The 20,082-nt window shown below is 49.7% G+C and overlaps 1 protein-coding gene across 4 annotated transcripts in view; it reads left to right on the top strand.

Annotated features, from left to right (window-relative positions):
* Positions 1–20,082, top strand: part of ASCC1 (activating signal cointegrator 1 complex subunit 1) — a 34,471-nt gene that overhangs the window by 7,663 nt on the left and 6,726 nt on the right. For all 4 annotated transcript variants that reach the window (XM_058028597.1, XM_058028598.1, XM_058028600.1 and 1 more), the window contains exons 6-9: positions 3,438–3,574; positions 5,698–5,817; positions 9,862–9,983; positions 12,011–12,090. In XM_058028597.1, coding sequence (XP_057884580.1) covers positions 3,438–3,574; positions 5,698–5,817; positions 9,862–9,983; positions 12,011–12,090 — 459 coding nt within the window. The remainder of the gene's footprint in view (positions 1–3,437; positions 3,575–5,697; positions 5,818–9,861; positions 9,984–12,010; positions 12,091–20,082) is intronic.

Here is a 20,082-nt window from a genome sequence, read left to right as displayed (position 1 = left end):
ATTTATTGCTTCCTGTTAGTTGTGGAGTGCAGTGCAGCCCTGTGCCTCCCTCAATCACTCCTGCAGCCAGTAATGCCACTCTAATACCACTTTATCTCACAGCAGGGTCTGCTAGAAAGCACATCAGTAATGAAAAACAGTAATTCAAAACTGTGCCTCACAGAGCAATAAAAGAGCTTATAGATTTGTCCAAAGCAATGGGATTTCTCAGAATACTTGAGGAAATCTGAATGGGTTTCAGTGACAGAAGTGGGGTGTTTCTCTACCTGGTCCAAAACATCACAGAATGAGGTGAACTTCAGCCTTTGAATGAGGGATAATAATGGCAAGGAAGGGAAAGGAGCAGGGGTGTTTGTGTATGTTGTGTGTGTGAGAATCTCTTCTGGCCATTGAGCATTTGTGAGGGACTCGGTTTCTCTCTGAGGCAGTTACCATGACAACCATTCATTTATATTTTATAGCATTTTGTTGGTAGGTATTTGCTTTCTAAGTTTTTTTTGTGTGTGTGTCTTTAAATGCTTTTAGAAGATAAACCTTGTGCTGAAATACAGAACACTTCAGGTGTTGTTCATGCTGTGCAGTCAGGGCTGGCAGGGAAACGAAGCAGGGCTGAGGGGAGGTTCTTTTAGGTTAATTTAATGTAAATATGGGGAGGTGGCTCACCTGGACAGGCTCATCACTGATGTGGTGCAGTGGGAGGTCTGGACAGCTGGATGACCTTGGAAGTGTCCTCTCTCTCACAGTCAGAGTGAGGAGAGCTGAGATGTCTGTCTGAGCATGCAGGTGGAAAAGGGAAGAGACTTTGCAGTGAAAAATCACAGTTGGGTCTTGGAGAGCTGTGCAGCGTTTGCAGACTGAACAGGCTGCAGCTGTAGCAGGGAAAGAAACATGATTGCTGTCACATATGGCAACCTGTAAATACCAAACTTTGCTAGTGAGGTGTTTTATCTCAGAGTGGAAGGGACAGAAAGTGGGAGGGGTTTTTGAGCCTGTAGCTCCTCAGTCAGTCCTGTGCAAATACTGTTTTCCTGGCTCACTCCTTTGTTTGTGCATCAGGGTGGCACAGGGCACAGAGCTGGCATGCAGCATCCTGCTCTTAAGGAAAAGAATCCTGAAAAACATAAATCTGTCTGCAAACATTGGGAGCTCTAAAACAGCAGAGAGGGCAGGGCCAGGGTGGAAGAGCTAAGGAGCTTGATCCCTGGGCTGAGGTGTGTTGTAATTTAGGGTTTCCCTGCTACAAGGTCTTACATTTGGAGGGACAACATGCTTGGGCTTTGCAAGGAGTTGGAGACCCCAGATAAAACCCTTTCTGTGTTCCTTCTAAAGAGGGAGAGCAGAGGTAGAAGGCTTTGGTAGCAGGAGGGAGAAAAAATGACTGAGTGGAAATGAGGTGAGATTTTTTGACCATGATAGGGCAGTGTTAGGGAGAGGCAAGCTAAAAAGCACAGTCACCACATATGGGTAGTGCATAAAGGGATTATTCTTCCTGCCTCTCAATACATCCTAAAGAGCCCGGGTTTGAACAGTAAATTTTTGTAGAGACAACAGGGCAGGTTCCCCTGAGGTGACTCAGTGATTGCTGATCACACATCATGATCTGGGGTTGGAGTAATTGAGTTCCAGCCTTTTTGCATCCTGGTGAGCAGCATCCAGCCAGGAAGGGCTGCTCAGACACCCCCAGGAACGTTGGCTGCTCCAGGGAGAGCCAGCTCTGACGCAGCATCTATTTTATGTGTGGGAGAAGTGGGATCTGCTGGCCTGTGAAAGAGTAGGGAGTGCAAGCAGGGTTTTGAGGAGCTGCCTGAGATACTAGGGAGTAAAGCAGGAGGGTTATCTAGGTCTGGGCCTGCTCACTGTGCACTGCCCTTCCCTGCTGAGCTCCCCAGCAGCAGCAGTGTGGCTCGTGGAGGTGACGTGCCATCCTTTGTCAGCTCAGCCCACACTCAGGTGTTGAAAACCTCAGGGGAAAATGCTGCTTTTGAGGCAGGGTCATGTTTACAGCACAAATTGTGCTGGGGCAGAAAATGAGGGCAGGCTTTGGCTTTCTGAGCTGCAAAGGGCTGTGTTGCTGTACCTCATCTGTGCACTCTGTGACCTTGGCTGGTTATCAGTGGCAAGGTTAAATCAAACCTTCTCCCAGGTTCTGTTACCCAAGCTGTTTTTTTGTGAAGGGCCAAATATTCTCTGACTGCAGATATCACTGGAGAAAAAAGGCTGACAGAGAGGAATCATGTCCTGTCATGCATGTGAACAGCAGCATGAATTAAAGAAGCCACAAAGCTTTTACTGCAGGGAGGGGAAGGCAGGAAGAAATGAGATGGGGCCATCCCTGGTGTTTGCCAGGCTGTGGCTGCTGGAGCAAGCCCCTGGCCTCTGTTTTGCAGCCTGCCTTGTCCCTAATCCAACCCAAAAGCTGTGTTGTAGAGAAGGGTCTGCATGTGATCATTAGGCATGAAAAATGCTGAGCGAGATGTGGGGCATGAAACTCTTGACAGGCTGAGATACTGCAGCATTTAAACGTCTGAAAGGTTTTATTTCAAACTCTGGAGCACAGTAGAAACTTGAAAGCTATTGTTCTCAGCTGGTGCACTCTTTTCAGATGCAGAAAGGCTTCCATGCCCTGGCAGGTTGGCTTCTTCTGGAGTTAAAATTGGAGGTTATTTAATGCGCTGATGGGAAGTGGCCACTAAGTGGAAATAATTGTTTTAATATGGGTGTGTTAACCATCCTTGAGGTATTTTTATAAGTATCCTAGAACAGAATTGCACGTTTCTTAAAGCTGGATGTAACCACTGCTCCACCTGGGAGCAGTTCCTCCCCAGCAACAACACACAGCTCTTCTTATAAAGGGAATTTAAACTTAATTCACCTCAGCAAACTATAGGGTGTATGGGAAGCAGAAAAGTATAATTACCAGAGCTGGTATTAGCTGGGCTTCTGTTGTGAGGTGTAACCTGTGTTTAGACAGGATTTAGAGACCATTTAGAGCTTGTCACTACAGCTGGTCTCAGTTTTATTGCACAAGAAATGGATTGAAGTTTTAAATCTGAGCTGGCTTGTGTTGAGTTCATTGCTGGTAGCAGATGCTGTGTCGACACCTGTGGAAGTCTCCTCCCAAAAACCCCATACAAGTGAGTGTTGCAGGTCTTGGGTACCGAGTTACAGCCTGCTGTCCTGATCTTCAGGCTGCTGTTGAGCAGCTCTGATGGAAGAGCAGGGAAACTGTGGTGGGACTGCAGCTCATCTGCCAGGCTGAGATTGCTTCTTTGCAAAGCCTGGGGTGTTTTCAACTTTGAGTCATTACCAACCCAACCAGAGATAAAGGGATTGATGCCATTGACTTGGTACCTGCTTTCTGTGGTGTTTATCCCTGTGGTGGAGCAGGGTGTGTGTGGATGAGGTAAGACACCTCTGTGTGATGGATTGATTTGTAGGATCACGGGGTCAGCAGCAGCCTGTTCCAGAACCCTGCAAAGCTCCACCTGACTATCGGGACGCTGGTGCTCCTGAATGAGCAAGAGATCCAGAGAGCCTGTGACCTCCTGCAGCAGTGCAAAGAGGACTTTGTGGAGTAAGTGGTGGGAGAGGGATGTCATCACCAAGGCCTGGAGAGTGGGGAAAGCAGCACTCTGTCTTGATGAGGAACAGTGAAGAGAAGAGCAGCTCAGTAGTGTTCTCCCAACTCTACAAATTGAGAAAAATTTAGAAATGTTTTGAAAAATTTAGAAATGTTTCAAATGGGGCAGTAGAAATCACTGAGCAGCCACAGAGAGCCTTACAGCATCTGTAGCTCAGCTCAGACCCTCAGCATTCCCTGAAAACCTGCTCTGCTCCCTTCTCCTCCTCACATGCATCCCCATTCTTTGTGCCTGAACGGTTTTTGCTGCTGTCTCCTGCCTGCAGCAGAGGGAGGGCTGGGCTCCCTTACCTTTGCACGCTGCCTGCAGTGGGCTCTGGCTCTGGCACTCCCCTCCTGCCTCAGAGCAGATGCTGAGGTGTCCTTGACACACATTCCTGGGCGGGGGGAGCCACCAGGAGCCCTGTGGGTGATCAGCCTGAAAGCGCCCGCGCTGCTCTGGGAGCGCGGCTGCCTCGCTGCCTCTTAACACCCAGCTGCAGATGTTGGGGCTTTGGCTGCAAGTGTGCTCCAGTGACACCTTAATTAGCTTATCTCTGGTCAGCTTAGTAATTGGAGATGGCCTGAGGGGGTGGTTTATTTATTTATTTATTTTTGCAAAGCCTTTGCACACAGAGCACGGATCCTTCGCGTTCATTCATTTGCTGCCTCGGTGCATGAAGAATTGGCCACGCTGTGCCAGCTAATATCTGTGGGAATTAATGCATGGCCAGAATTCATACCTCTGCCTTTAAAAGGATGGCTTCAGTTCAGCTGTTGAACAGAAATGCAAGTGTGTTTCCAGGGGGAGGCTCTAAATGCAATATTTGGAAAGTGCCAGCTTCCACATAAGTGGATTGAACTGATGCCGAGAAAATCATTGCTCCCTGTTTCCTTTAGTGAAGGGGGAATCAACACTTGAAGGTAACCTTTAGTTTATTTCCCCTTCCACACCCAAGTAAATATACTTGGAAAATTAATTAGGCTCCCTTCCACCTACATAAACCTTCATTAGCTTTCATTTCCTTTTCTAAAGTGCAACCAGTGCCCTCTGAAGGTAGCTGTGACCTTTTTGACCCTTTTTAGAATATGTGACCTTTAGTGCTGTTAGTTTGGTGTCCATAATAGTACATTTGTGCTGTTTCCCTCCCAGTAACTATACTGGGAAAGGAAAACACACTGCTTATTTCACTTGGGAATCTTTGCTGAGCACCTCAAAAGCTGAACACGAGTGAGCAAGGTCAGAGCAAAGTCACACTCACCTTGTTACCTTGTGTTAGTTACATCTGCCTGCCCAGACACCCCCTGTTCTTTGCACGAGCCCTGGGTGTTACACAAGGCTTCACTTACTCACAGGGAGCACTGGCTGTGGCACCAGCCTCCCCAGGGTGCTGTGCTGGGAAAGGCAAGGAGGCAGAGTGCTGGGAAGCAGGTACACTCTGCAGGGTGTTTGCAGGTGTGGGAGTGCATATTATATCCTGCATGAAGAGCTGGAGCTGATTTCAAACCAGCTCTGTTTCCTGGCTGGATGGTGCACTCAGAGCTGTGTTCTGTATCAAGTGCCTTTCCCAGCAAAAATCAGAGACTTTATGGTTGCTCTTTTCACAGGGGGGCAGGAGCCTCTCTGGAATGAGAACTTGGACCATTTCCTTCTGCTGGGTTTTCTAACATGTGGAGGGAGATCTCCATGTTGGCCTGGCCTGTGAACACTGACAAGTTGATTTAATGTGTGTCTGAAACACCAAATGTATGAGCTCAAATTCTTTTACCACTCAGGGTGACAAGGCAACAGCAGCCATAGGCTTTTGAGTTTTAGGAATTAGGGAGACTTTTTGAGTTTGGGTTTTTGCAGTGCTAACAAGCTGAAAAATAGGGGACAGAGAAGAACTCCTGGGTGGAGTTCACTGCTCCATAGGCTCTGTATAACATTTAGGTCCCACTGTGGCAAAAGGAATATCTAATCTCATTCTCCTAGTAAGCCCAAATATTTGGTATGTGCACAAGGAGCACTATGTGTTACATTTCAAAAACTGGTGTGATGTTTTGCTTTTTAACATCAGGAATTTCTTGAATTTTAGCCAAATTACTGGAGGCCAGCCCCTGACAGTGGAGGTGGCAGGAGTGGAGTACATGAACGATGACCCTGCCATGACAGATGTCCTTTATGCCAAAGTCCACATGAAGGATGGCTCAGACAGGTGAGTTCCCCCTGCTCCTGTGTTCCCTTCCTCCCCAGAGTGCCAGGGAAGCCCTCTGGAGCTGGTGGGTGTTCTGGCAGTCCTCAGGCCAGCAGTCACCAAGATGAAGTCATCCTTGCTTCCTGAAGCAGTCAAGCAGTGATGTGTTTGCTCTTTAACTCACTCACTGCAGCTGAAGGATGTTATTTGTTTCTGCAGCAGTCTGTCAGGGTGAGTGATGGAGTCACAGCTCACACAGGGATCAGATGGCCAAGGAGATGCTCCTGAGAAGACTTAGAAGGCAGGAGGATTTGGCCTCTGCTGTCTGGTTCCCAGCCTGCAGTCCAGATTAACCTGGACAGCCTGGTGTGTTCCATTCTGCAGCACTTAATTATTCTTTAAACCCAGTTAGCCCAGAAGGTCCTCAGAAGAGCATGACCTGATTGCAAGAGCTGGTTTGTGTGTCTGCAGCAGCCTGGAATGGGTGCTGGGTGGGAAATGTCTTTTGGAGGTGCTGCTGCAGGATCCTGGAGCCTGGTTGGTGTCAGCTCCAGTGTTTGTGCTGTTCCCCACTGTGGCTGATGGCTTCAGCTCTGCAAACAGCCCTGCCCAGGATGTGCCAGTGTCTGGACAACTTTCCTTCATCTTGTTTTTGACAAGGACTGTGCAACCAGTAGCAGCACCAGCTGCTCTCTTGGTGCTTTCTGGCAGACTGAGGAAGCACAGGTGGGGCTTGGAGCACCCTGGTCTGGTGGAAGGTGCCTCTGCCCGTGGCAGGGTTTGGAAGCAGCTGATCTTTAACACCTCTTCCAACCAAACCACTGTAGATTGTGTGATTAACACGAGAGCTGTTGTGCTCAGTGCTGCTGGGTGCCAGAAACAGGGAAGGGGAGTAGCCAAAAGAGCTTTACCTGCTGTCTCTGAGCCTCAGCCCTCTCTGCCTGCCAGCACTGCCCTTTATTGTGTGTTCCCATTGCCAGAGGACAGCAGGAGCTAGCAGAGGAGCGTGGAGGAGGGAGGCTGTGAGCAGGGACTGGCTCAGGGAGGAAGGGATGTGTGCTGGCACATCCTTTCCCTCAGGGCTGAGGAGATGCTGAGGGGGGGCCCTGCTCAAACCACACTTTGGAGGCTGTGTTGGAGTCAGAGATCGGAAGTGGGATAAGGAAATGAGGGAGAAAATGAAAAATGCAAGAGCTGCTGAGAGGCAGTAGGAATTGAAGTCTTTTCTTGGCTCTTCCACTTTGAAGTCTGTCCTACCCTGGAAGAGGTGAGATAAAAACAAATGGGGCAGGTGGGGAAGCAGGGCAAGGCAGAGATCAGCCAGGGCCAGAGCACAGGGAGAAAGAGCAGGAGCACTTGGAAAGATGAGATGGAGACAGACACTGCATGACCCAAATGTCCTTTGGCGGGTTTGCTGTAGAGAGCATCTAAAATACCAGCTCTGGGCCTCTCCTCCTGAGTCACCAAGCTCTGGCTCTCTCTGAGGTGCAATGTTTGCCAGTCTGGTTACATCTGAAAATAAATCTGCGGCCTCGGGAGCTGGGAGAGGAATCCTGCAGAGCATAAAGCAGGGCCTGAATTGACAGTGATGCCTGCCTGCCTCTGGGGACAGCTGGAATTGTTGGCACTTGCACCCTGCTCTGTTTCAGATGCCAGCTGTGCCCTGTGTGATGAGAACACACTTGGGCAGAATGCTGGAGAAGGTGCTGATGTGCATCAGGGCTGGCAGAGCTGCTTTGGGCAGGGGAGGGAAGTGAGGTCTTCAAACCCACCTGGCCTTGAAACTGAAAACAGCACTCCCACCCCCCAAGAAGGGACTGATGCCTCCACTGTCCTTCACAGAGATCTGTTACCTGAGGTTTTGACCAAAACCAGACCTTGTGCTTTGCATGGCACCTGGAAACTGCAAACTGCCAGGCTTCTCTTCCACAGCACCTGATTTGCTTTTTGCATAGCAGCAGGCTCAGAGAGGGCCAAGCAATTTGAAGTTCTAATCCTTGGCCCAGGCTGGTGCTGCCCTCACCTGCAGATAAATTCCCAGAATCACAGAACAGGCTGAGTTGGAAGGGAGCAGTCAGGGTCATTGAGTCCAGCTCCTTGCTCTGGCCAGGACACCCCAACACCACCACTCTGTCCCTGAGAGTGGTGTCCAAGTGCTCCTGGAGCTCTGGCAGCCCTGGGGCCAGTGCCAATTCCCTGTTCAGTGCCCCATGACTATCTGGGTGAAGCACCTTCTCCTGATACCATTTACCTGGCACTTCTCCCCTTATATAGTTCCTTAGCTATTAGCAAGCATCCAGAAAAACATTTAGCTTTGCAGAGGGGGAAAAAAGGATTTTCTGTATTGATGGAGAGCAGCTTTTTCTTCCTTTGAGTTTCCAGCAGACACTGTGTTAGACCAGCAGTGATTATAAAGAGAGGACAAATGGTGATGCCTCCAGAAAGCCCTGCTTTGTTTTCTGGCCTGTGACACAGGTCATTGCTGAGCAGCTCCCTGAAGCTGCTGTGCCTTGCTGAGGGAAGTGGGGAAGCAGTTTCTGAGCTGCAAGGCCAATGCCAGAGGAGAGCAGCAGCCACGTGGCTTCCTGTGCAGGATCAGAGTGCTGCAGCCTGTGCTGAGAGAGGTGTGTGCCTTCCTGTCTCATGCAAGATGTCCTGTTAGCTCTGTGGAGTTCCTGGCATGGCTGAGGGGTGGAGTTCCTTCCTGATCTTTGGATGATCTTGATCAGCTTAAGCTGTAAAGCAGGAGATTTGATTTATCCTGACTTAGCTTGCATAACTGCAGACGGAATTAGGGGTTGGCAAGCCCTTCTGCACATATAATGGCTCAGACTGAAAGAGGGATCATGCTCTGATGCCTCCCACATGGCAAATAATTTCCATTATAATTCATTCTAATTTGTTTTATTTCCTTGATTAACTTTATAACGTAATAAAGCACCATTTTCACTTTAGCTATTCTCTGTTAATTTGTTTTAGTATTGTCTGTAATGATATTCATTTAATCTTTGTCATTGCTTAATTTTAAAAATCACTGAAGTAAAGCCAGAAAAATAGTAAAAAGCCATGACAATTGGTAGTTTGAGAGTCTTGGAATGGTCACATGGGGGCTGGCAGCCCGTGAGGGGCAGCCCAGAGGCAGCAGTGGGGTCAGAGCTGGCAGCCCCAGGCTCTGGGGACAGGCCATGCTCTGCCACAGCTCAGACACCATGGTGGGACCTCAGAGCAGAAAGCTTCTGATCCCTGGGACGTGCTGGGGGAAGCTCAGATTCTTCTGCACAGGCTGAATACCCTCTGGCCTTGTTTTCAGAGATGGGAAGCTCTCATTGTGCCATATCCTCTCCACCTTTGGTAAGAATCAGGCACTGCAGAGATTTTTGGGCACAGCAGCAGCCTGGAAGCTCCTTCAGCTCCTTAGACATGAGCACAGTGCTCTGATCCCTGTCCTAGGCTGGGTCTGCCCTCAGATCCTGAGAGTCAGGGCCAGACACAAAGGTGGGAATGAGTCCTTGGATTTTGCTTGCTCAGTTGCTCCAAAGCTGGAGTGTTCACCAGGATGTGCTGGCAGGGTTTGTGGCCCTGTCACCACGTTCCCAGACAAGCCCAGGGCTGGGTTGGTTATTTGGGGCAGAGAGGAGCCAGGCTGCAGCAATCCCTGAGCACATCCTGGGAGCCAAGGTGCCCAGGCCCCTGCGGGTGTGCAGATTTTAGCATTTGCAAGGAGAGTCACATTGTGTTTCCTGGCAGTAGGAAGATGCATCCTTCAGCTCCCAGTAACATCTGTCACTGTGAGTGAGCTCTGTGCTGTGCTAAATCTGCCCTTCCTCCTGGAATATTTGCAGCAGAAGCGATCACAGAGGAAGCTTTGTGCAACACTCAGAACTTTTTGCATTAGAGCTGAATGCTGATGCCTCTGCTCGCTTTCCAGCAGGGACTGGCTCCCTTTCCTGTGTGCAGGCAGAGACTTCATTTCACACTTGCTGCCCTTCTGGCTGGAATGCCCAGAGCTGGTGCTGCAGAGGCTCCTTGTTTCACGTGGCCCTGTTCTTTCCCTTTGCTTCCCAGGTTGCAGGTGCTGGCTGATCAGCTGGTGGAGCGCTTTGTGGCCTCTGGCCTGATGCTTAAGGAGTGGGACAGGGTGAAGCTGCATGCCACAGTCATGAACACTCTCTTCAGGAAAGATCCAAGTACGTACAGAGCCTTCATCCTTGCTGCTCAATGCATTTAAAGTAGTCCTTTTGCTCAGCAGATGCTTTTGTTTGCTTTTTCAGTGTGGTTTTCTTACTTACAGGGCTGGGGGGGGAGATGTCTGCAGATAAAACCCAGAAGAAAATAAAGCAATGAACAAAAGTCATAGATTCAAAACCTTGGCACCCTGTAGCACTGCTAGGGAAAAATATGTTCAAGTAGAATCATAGAATGTCCTGAGTGGGAAGGGACCCACAAGGATCATCCAGCCCAGCTCCTGACCCTGCCCAGGACACCCCAACAATCCCACCCTGTGCCTGAGAGCATTGTCCAAACACTCCTGGAGCTCTGACCATTTCCTGGGGAGCCTGGTCAGTGTTCCCTCTGGGCAAGGAACCTTTTCCCAATATCCAAGCTCCCCTGGCACAGCTCCAGCAGTGCCCCTGGGTCCTGAGATCAGAGCTGCTCCTGCACTGCCCTTTGTGAGGAAGCTGCAGACCCTGATGAGGTGTCCTCTCAGTCTCCTTCAGGCTGAACAGAGCAGGTGACCTCAGCCACTCCTCATGGAGGTGAGATCTTGGGCACTCTGTGTCCCAGTGTTAAATTGAAACTGGGTAACATCTCCATGTGTTGTGCTGACCTTCAAACAAGATGAAAACATAATCCTCTTTGGTTAACTTAGAGACTGCCCATTTCTTTAGGAAAATGATGCCATTGTCTTTCTCCTTAAATCAGATGCAGACAGATGAATGTGATGCGAAGCTGAATGTGAGCTATTCTTGAGTGTATGGCGTCTGCTGTCTCTGCCAAAAGATTGTCTGCTCTGAGCTGTCTCTAGCATCACTCTGATCACATTACTTTGCAAAGCAGCCCTAAAAGCATCATCCTTGGGGAGGGGCAGTGTGTTACAGCCTGGTTCTCCATGTGCAAACATGTGTGCTCTGGCCCCTGTGCACTGCAATAGGTTGTGTCAGGAATTCTTTACTTTTGCCTCTCTGAATCTCTGCAGGGACAGTGATAACAGCAGGTGATTTGTGCCATTGTCTTCTGGGCAGGTTTTGGCTCTGACTGCTGCTGAACTCAAACAAGCACACCCAGGGTGTAGAAACCCTGTAAAGATAGGGCTCAGTTTGAGAGCCCTGGAAATGTGACCCCAGAGTGCTGCTGTGGCCCTGCACATGGGCAGCTGGTCTGGCATCCTCAGGCTGTGTTCTGCACAGCCCCATGAGGCACGAGAGGCATTCAGACACAATGGGGAGAGAGCATTGCTCAGGCAGCCATAGGAGTCTCTTTGTATTCCATACAGGATCTGAACAGCAAGCTGGATGTGAGGGGGACTTCACAGTTAATGATGGAGATGAAAAAGAAATACTGAATATATTCACTGAGGGAGGCAGAGGTGCTGTGGAAGGCACAGATCATGTACTTGGGGATTATATAAAAACCCAGCCTTGCTCTGGGGAAATGGATCTCACATGTAGGCTTTTGGCAGCTGCTGTAGGCCTGGGTTGCTGTTCTGAATGTCTCTGTGTGTGTGTGGCTGTGTGCCCACCCCACAGAAGCATCCACAGCACACACAGGGTGCAGGCAGCACAGGTTTGTGTCAGGGCTGTCCCCATCCTGCCCGGCGCTGTGCTGGCACGCTCAGCCTGGGATCTGGGGCTGTTCCAGGCCATGCAAGTGCTGTCTCACACCCTGCCATGGCAGGATGAGGGATGAAAACGAGCCAGGGAGAAGCAGGTGTGTTACTCTGAGCAGTCAGCCCTACAGAGTCACCATGGCAGGAGCTGTGATTTGGGGCCTTTCCTCCAGGTAATAACAGAGGTGATCCCCATAGGGGCACCAGCTCCAGCCCTTTTCCTCCTAAAATCCAAGTGGAAATGGTTTTTATTTGCACTGAGAACTGGGCAAAGATGGTTTATTAGCTGGCAGCTGACTCTGGGGAGGGACAGAGTGGGGGGTGAAGTACAGCACACAGAGTTCTCCCATCTGAAGCTCATTCTGCTGGTGGCTTTTCTCTCTACAGCTGAAGAACGAAACAACACAATGCCTGGTAAATCATCTTTCAAGGAGCGGGAGTCATTTAATGGCCAGAATATCCTCAAGGTCAGTATGAAACAATTAGGGAAATGGAGCCAGCCATGGATATTGTATAGCCAGAAGAGGTCGAAACACCTCTTCTAAACTGCTTTTGTCTTGGGCTTATGGGATCTCCTGGGGCTTGGGAGGGGTGGGGGGGAAGGGGGGAATCTGTTTAGAAAATAACCGGTCCAGATCACTGGTGACTGGGAGCATTGGAGTGTTTAACAGGAGCATTCCTGGAGCTGCTGAGGCTCAGAGCAGGGATATGAGGCACGAATGCTAAGTGGGTGTTCATGTTGTCGTTTACTTCGCTCCTGTTTTACCCTGGAGACTCAGGCTCGAGTTGATTCTCAGCCCACCAGAAAGAAGCACTTCGTTGCTCTTGTTCTACTCATATATATTTATGAAACTAAACCCCACTCTCATTTCACTTACTCTTTCCTTTTTGGGTTTTAATCTCTGCTATTGATTTGCTCCAGAAAGATGCTGGGTAGTGGTAGGGAGTCCCACCAGGATCCGAGGGCTTTGGCAGTGATCAGAGGTTAGAAAACACAATCCCTCAGACTGTGGAGGTTGGGAAAGGCTCAAAGGGGAGCACACTGCAGACTCCCAGGCTTTGCCAGCCAGGGTTGGGGCTGCAGGCAGCCTCTGCTGCTCATCCAGGTGGCTGTGGCAGACTGATGCTGTGCTACTTGACCCCTGCAAGTGTCCAGAGAGAAAAGAGATGCACAGAGGAGCAGAAATGGAAAACAGCACCAGCTTGTAAGCAAATCTGCAATCCTCATTGTGTGAGAGGATTTGTTGCAGGCAGCTCTGATAAGAGGGAGCGAGGACAATGCATGGGTACATTTGGGAAGGGTAAGAAGATATTCTGGCAATGAAGATACTTGAGAGAGGATGCAGGCTGGGTGGGAGCTGGACAACCCAGAAGGACTTTAGAGCCCTCCCAGAGGAGGGGAAGAGTGAGCTTTATTTGTATTTACAGTGTTAATAATGTATCAGGCACTGGATGCAGGGGGATGTGAAGGCAGGGAGTGGAACTGATTGATCTGTGTGCAGAGGACAAACAAAGGGACAAAATTAGGTTAAGCTCTCATTGTCCTCAAACGGTCTGTGCGAGCGTGGTGTCATGACTCAGCGTCACCACGTGTTGAGTGTGCAGTGTGAGACTGCAGTGTTGCAAGCTGGAGCAGGGAAGCCACAGCCCTGGTCCCTTTCTTGATGTGACCTGCAGTTTTGGATAGCTCCCAGTGTTGGGAGAGGCAGCTCTGGAAGGGGGAGATTTGTGTCAGGAGCCCTGAGTGCCTGCAGGACTCCCCTTTTTCCACATTCACCTTCACTTCTTTCTCCTGCTTCTGTTGAACTTGTCCTCAGGCTTTAGAGACACATAAAATCAAACTGTGGGTCTTCCTCCGTGCTCTCATACCAAAGCGTGTGTGGCTGGGACGGTATTAACGATGCTCCCTCTGCTGGTCACACCGTTTGTGGGGTCTGAGGATCTGGGGAAGGGTCATAGGGTGCACGGTGCTTGGAAATGCTGCCGCTCTCCTTCCGAGGCTACTTCTTATTCTTGATGCTCTCGGGAATAAGAGCCCGATGCATTTTTAAAGCTCCTAATTGATTTTGTTCTGACGTAGCCAAAAGAGCTGCTGGCTGTTTGGACTGCTGGTAATTACTTCAAAGCATGTCTTGCCACAAGAAATGTCATCCTTCTCTCCCACCTCCACTACATTTCCTAACCTGCCCGCTTCGTATTTCCCTTTGGTCTCCCACGTGCCTGCAGCAGAAGGCCCGTTGGCATTAATTAATTACATGAGTCATAAATAGCTGCAGGCTCCTTACCGGAGCAGCCCAGCCTCGGTGAGGCACTGATGCATTCCAGCATGACCTTGCAGGGATGCGCCAGCTCCCTCCCAGCCTGCTTTTATATCCATTATTTATCTTCTGCTGGGGAGGCTGCCCTCTCACAAAGTGGCTTCATTAACTTTTGCACCAGGATCTAAAGAAGAGCTGTTAATGAATATGGCTGCACTTAGGCAGGCTGGTGGGAGGGAGGGCCATGTGCCCTGCATGTGATTCCAGGCAGTGGGACTCTGTGGTAGCTCTGCTGAGTGGCTGTGTTCCCACTTGGAACGCTAACAAAGCATGGCTGCTGGTAGGAGGGGAAGTGGGAAAACTCAGGTTTCATCACTCTCACTGCCATTGTGCAGCCCTGTAGGGCCAAAGGCTCAGGGCAGGGCTGGAGCTGTCGGGCACAGAGCAGGATGGGAGTGCTGTGGCTCTGCTGTTCCATGGTCAGAGCTGGGCTGTGTGTCTGTGTGTCTGTGTCTGTGTGTGTGTGCAGATGCGCTGGCAGCACATGTTTGCTGATAACATGCCTGTGCTACACCAGGCTCCAGCTGGTATTTTGCTTTCAGCTGAACTAATCAGAATTTTATTTAATAATCCTTTGTTCTACCCATTCCACGGAGTTAAACATACACTCCTATTTGTGCTAATAAATGGTTGTGCAGGCCGGTACCTTCCCACACTGCTCAGAAAATAGATCCTGTAGGATGACTTGCGTTTGGGAGTTTAAATTACTTCTGTCTTGAAGAATATCCCTGAAAAAGGTTTCCTGGCATAGGTGGGGCTGAGAGCCCAAGGGGCTGTGTGAGATTTGTGTCCAACAGAGCTTTGGGCATGCCATAAAGCTGGAGATGCTTCATGGACATGGAGCCATACGTATTCCCTCTAGGCTGGCTTTGAACATCCCAGCCGTGCACTGAAAGCGTTCTCTGGTCAGGAGAGCGGAGGGAGGAGGCAGGAAAGAGTCAGGAGAGCAGAGGGAGGAGGCAGCAATTCCTGCTGGAAGGCCCCAGCAGCTCAGGCCTGGGGGAGATGCTGGGTTGGCAGAGCCCTGCCATGTCCCTGTGCTGCAGCTGGCACCAAGGCACCCAGGGCAGCTGCTGGCATCTCCGGAGAGACGAGGCTGCGCTGCCTCCGGGCTTTTATTTGTTTTTGTTTAGAGGGGAAAAAATCCAACTAAGGCTGCAGTGAATAAATGAAAAGGAAAAGAAACGCAGAAAGGCCGGCTGGCCAAAAATTTCTGTGGCACGTTTAAGGGAAAGGAAGAAAACCACCTGGACTCTCACTGGGTCAAAATGGAATGAATTTTGGCTTGAGTTGAGGTCTGAGAAGTAAATGAATGGCCTTTGCCATGCTCGGACAAGAAGGAAGCAAATTCTGAGTGCAGAAAAAGCTGAACTCTGCTGCTTAGCACAGATCCGTGCATTAACAGCTTACAAGATTAAATATTGAGGGAACAGCTACTGAGGTACAGCAGCAGAAAGCTGCACATCTTATGTCTTTAGGGCATTAGGGGAGACTTTAAGCTGGGATGGAAGACTGGGAATGGGATCAGCCAAGGTGGTGACACATGCTTCTGTGCCCTAGTCCAGCAGCAGGGCTGCAAGAGTGCCTAGGGAGGGCTTCTAGGTCAGATAAGGCATCATTTGATGAGGCTCCTTCTCTTTTGAGGCCTGCATCAGTGTATTGAGTTCTGGCACTGTACCTGCTTCCACTGGGAGCAGGGGAAAGTGCATTTACTGTCTGATACTCTGGAGAGCCAGTGGTGTTCCCTGCCAGCCTGTCTGTCCTGCGGGGTAAGAGCAGTGTGGTGGCTGGGGCATGCAGCAGTTCAGTTTAAAACATTGATGCAATGCCACAGAGAGAGGTGCAATGGAAAAGAAAAACCTTGGCCTGAATAAACCCCTGACCCCTCAAAAATACCCCAAGCCCACCAAGCTCTAAACAAATGAACGTGTGCAGAGCCAGCTCCACTTGCAGATGAGGAGTGTGTCTTGTGTTCTGCAGCAGTTGGAACCCAGGCCTTTTGTGTAAATTTTGTTTGTGGATTTAAGGAGGCTGAGTCTTTTCCTGATCTATTTCTAAGCTGAGGTGAATCAAAGAGCCAAAGAACTGGCATTAGGTGGGGACAAGACTGCCTGGTGTTCAGAAAGGGTAAGAACATCTTGTTATCCTCAGCAAGGTGGTAAAGATGTAGATCCAAAGTAGGACTGACAGCTGGAACAAATACCTAACAGGAGGTGGCTGCTTGGAAAGTTTAGAGTTAAAAATACCAAACAAAGAATCCACTGAGGTGAGGGGAGACTGAGTAAGAGATTGTGGTGCAACATCAGGATCTCAGAAATAAGGCAGTGCTTTCCTCACCTCGTTTTTAGAGAAGAATCAAAAGCAGAAATGAAAGGCTGTGCTGGCACTTTGCAGAGGGGAGAATTCCTGCCATTACCCAGAGGTACTGGAACAATCGAGGGGGCTCAGCAGTGTGCAATTAGAGCAACAGTGGGCTGGGAGGATGTGACAGTTGAGCAGATGAGACTGGAGATCAGTTTGTATAATCACGGGGAAAAAAAAAAGGAGATTAAATTGGGGTTGCTGTGAAAATGCTTTCCTGTGAATTATATTCTTCAGGGGGAGAAAAAGCCATATTCATGTTATTTGCATTTGATGAAACAGGAATCTGAAGTGGCATTTGAAAAATCAGAGCAGACAAAGGAGGGAAGATATCTTTGTTGGAGTGTTCAGGCCTTGGAGGCAGTGTTGGAGGTTCTGGGGGAAGGCTGAGCCACAGCGCAGTGCAGAAGGTTTGTGCTGCCTTTGCATGACAGAGATCTCTTTGGTGACCTTACCAAGAAAAGGAAAAGCCTTTTTTTTTTTCCTCTCAGAGGTGCTCTACACCCCTCTGACTAATTTTAGCAGGATCTGTGAGAGCTGGAGGATGGTTTGGGGAGAAAAGAGCTCTGAATGCTCTTTCCCCTGCACCTCTGCGCTCCCACCCAGGCCAGCAGCTGAGCCCTTTGGAGGTTCTCCACTGCCTCCCACCCAGTGAGCATCCCCCTCCTCACTCCCCTGAGCTCCCTGCTGTGCCACCAACCAGCCAGGACAGCGTCACCTCTTTGATCTTAAGAGGACAATTTTTCTCTGTGGAGCTGGCAGGGGTTGAATTACAGCAGTGCCTTAATAGAAGGCAAGGACCCAGCACATTAAATGCAAAAAACCTCAACCCACTGATTAGCAAAAGTAGACAGTTCATCCCTAAGGTGCCATGACCCTTCTGCTGGATAATTTTCTGTGTCTGTCTGAATTAATTTCCTGGCTCTATAGCTAGCTCCTCCTCTGGTGCTCGGTGGGCGTAGTGAGAGGTCACAGTGACGGCAGCTCCGTGTCCCTCCCCGGCCTTCTGCCATCCCTGCAGCAAAGGCAGAGCCCAGCTCTCAGAAACTGTTGCTGCATTTGCTGTAATAGGAGCCATGGGGATGAGGCTCCTGTGGAGAAATGCACTGTTTGATTATTAATTTCCTTAAGTTGTACTAAAAATCCTTCACGTTGGAGGTGTAGGTCTGGGATCTTATCAGAGCCTTTAATTTGCTGAAAGGGTTTTTATTCTTGTCTGAAAGACGTGCAAAAATCTGGTAACCTCCAAATGTCCCACTTGTATTTGTTTCTTAGTTTGCAGAATGCCTTTCACCATAGCAACTGGGGTTTGATTTCCTGAAGCACATGAATTTTCATGGATTTGTGATGGGGGGAACAGACCCAAAACTGTGAGCTAAAGCAAAGGTTTTGCAGTGTGGAAGTGGCAGGAGCACCACTAGGTTTGGCTTGTGGGGAGGGGGGCATCCTGGAGGGAGGGGATCTCAGCTGAACAAAGGCCTGCACCCAGCCCTGAACAGTTCTGTTTGAAAGAAATCCAGCCTGACACATTAATTTAGACTATTGCTGAATGTCACCCTCCCCACTGCTGCATCACCCTCTGGCAGCTGGGGTGGCTTTGCTCCAGTTTTATCAAGAGCTGAGCTGAGGTTTCACATGGCAGCAGTCACAGAAGGATCAGCTGCTTCCATATTCACAGAGCTGGAAACCTCACGCTCATCCCACCCGTGGAGGTCAGGAGGGTGTTGAGGGCAGCATGAAATGCACTCTGAGCTCTGCAGGTGAAACCCAGCTGGGGAGAGGCAGGGAAGTTGCACACGTGAGCAGGAGGGAACAGAGCTCCAAACAGTGTTGGGAAATCAGGCAGAAACAAACAGGCAGCTGCAAACAAGGACAGGTCCAGGAGGGAGCTGTGGCACCGGTGTGGGATGGAGAAGTTCCTCAATACCAGCCCAACAGGCCGGGGTTTGGCTTATGGGGGGCTGCTCCAGACTGAGTCAGCCCTTGGAAATTAAAAAAAAAGGCAGATGTCCTTAAAGTGAACCTCTGACTATGCTTAGCTGAAGGATTTGTCCAGTTTTGGGTACCATGGATGGGTGCAAGGAGCCCAGGGGACAACAGTAAGATCCTTGGAGGGGTAGAAAATATCTACAAGCTGGGACTGAAAGAGTTGTTTCAAGGATAATAAAGGGAAGGAGAGCAGCATGTAGGAAAAACTCTTGAAGCTTAGAAATGCTTTTGCCAGTAATGGATGATAAAGTGATAAATAATGGGCTTAAACTGCAGCAAGGGATCAGGAAAGTCTTTGTAAAGGGGAGGATAAGGAAGCACTGCTCTAGAGGAGCTGGGAAAAGGGGGTCCTGATTGTTTTGAGGGAGCAGAGGTGTCAATCCAGGATCTGCCACCACCGAGCTCCTCGTGCCTTGGAGAAGGAGAGGATGGTGGAGCTGATGACCTTCACTGGTCCTTTCTTCAGTTTGTCCCTTCATGATTCCTCCATGGAATGTGTGCAGAGCACCCATGAGATGGCATCTGGGAACGTACCAAGAGCTTCTTGGTGTTTATGTGGCATTTGCTTTGGCTCAGGAAACAAAAATACAAAAAAGAAACCTCCCATCATGTGCCTTGGATCTTTCTCCATGCACTTGCTGCTGCTTTTTATGTTGGCAGCACTTTGCCAGAGGGAGATGGTTATGTTGTTTCCAAGGGACTGCACCAGGGATGTAATTGTAAGGGATTTTCCTGTGTCACAGAGGAGATAGCCCTGATGGGTATCTCCCAAGAGAGAGGCCACTGGGACTCCTATGACACAAGATTTTCTCCCTCCTGAAGTCTGCCTGCTTTATTCTTCCTGAGGGAGATGAGGTGAAAAGGTCTCTGCTGCTGCCTTTTAAATCTTGCCAGAGGCTGGAAGAAAAGGAGTGGGGAAGGGCTGTTCCTTGTGGAAGCACTGGGTGCTATATTGGGGATGGAGAGACACTCCAGAGCCAGCTGCACACTTGCAGAACAAACCAATCTGCAGCCTTGTGCTGGTGCTGCTGGGGACAGCCCAGGTGACAACTGCCCTCTCTGTCCTTCCCACCCCTCTTCCACCCTTGTGACTCTGCACAACATTCTCCAGGGCTGTAACACCTGGACAGCCTTGGGAAGTGTTGGATGGCCAGCCAGCCTTCCTTTAAAAAGCCATGGAAAGGGAAGCAGTTGCTGATTTGGGGAGGAGGTTGGGAATGCTGGGAAGAGCTGCCTCTCTGCCTGCTTTCCCTGTGCTTCCCATGCATTATTGCTGGCAAGCTTCCAAGCACAATTAAACATCTGACAGATAATCATTGGTGGAGTGCTGTCCAGGGTGAATAACACAGGAATCAGGTATTTCCTTTTTTGGCACCAAATTGTTGCAGAAAATTTTGAAAGTCAAAAACAGAAGGAAAAATAATCTACTCATTTGACAAACTGCCCAGGTTTTGACAGTTTGCCTGGTTGTGTCTCATCTTCTGGGAGCCACCAGGGGCTTTGGTTTGGGGTTTGTCTGTCATAGTTTGGGGGAGTTTGGGTCATAGCTGGGATGGGGTTTGGTGAATTTTTTGGGATGAGGAAGAAGGAGCTCTGCCAGCACATACTGCAGCCTGGGAGCTGTGACAGGTGTGGAGATAACAGATAACAGCCTTGTGGAGAGGTCCTGGCAGGCCTGTGTGGGAGGCTGCAGGACTGAGGTGCATTAAACAAGTAGGTGGGATCCCAAAAGCAAATTGGAGGCTGTGCTTTGTGCAGCACAGGAGGTTAATCAGAGGAACTCGGATGGAC

Source organism: Melospiza georgiana, chromosome 8, assembly GCF_028018845.1.
Source record: "Melospiza georgiana isolate bMelGeo1 chromosome 8, bMelGeo1.pri, whole genome shotgun sequence".
Lineage (NCBI taxonomy): Eukaryota > Metazoa > Chordata > Aves > Passeriformes > Passerellidae > Melospiza > Melospiza georgiana.
Note: the sequence above shows the minus strand (reverse complement) of the source record. Positions and strands in the feature narration are given on the sequence as shown.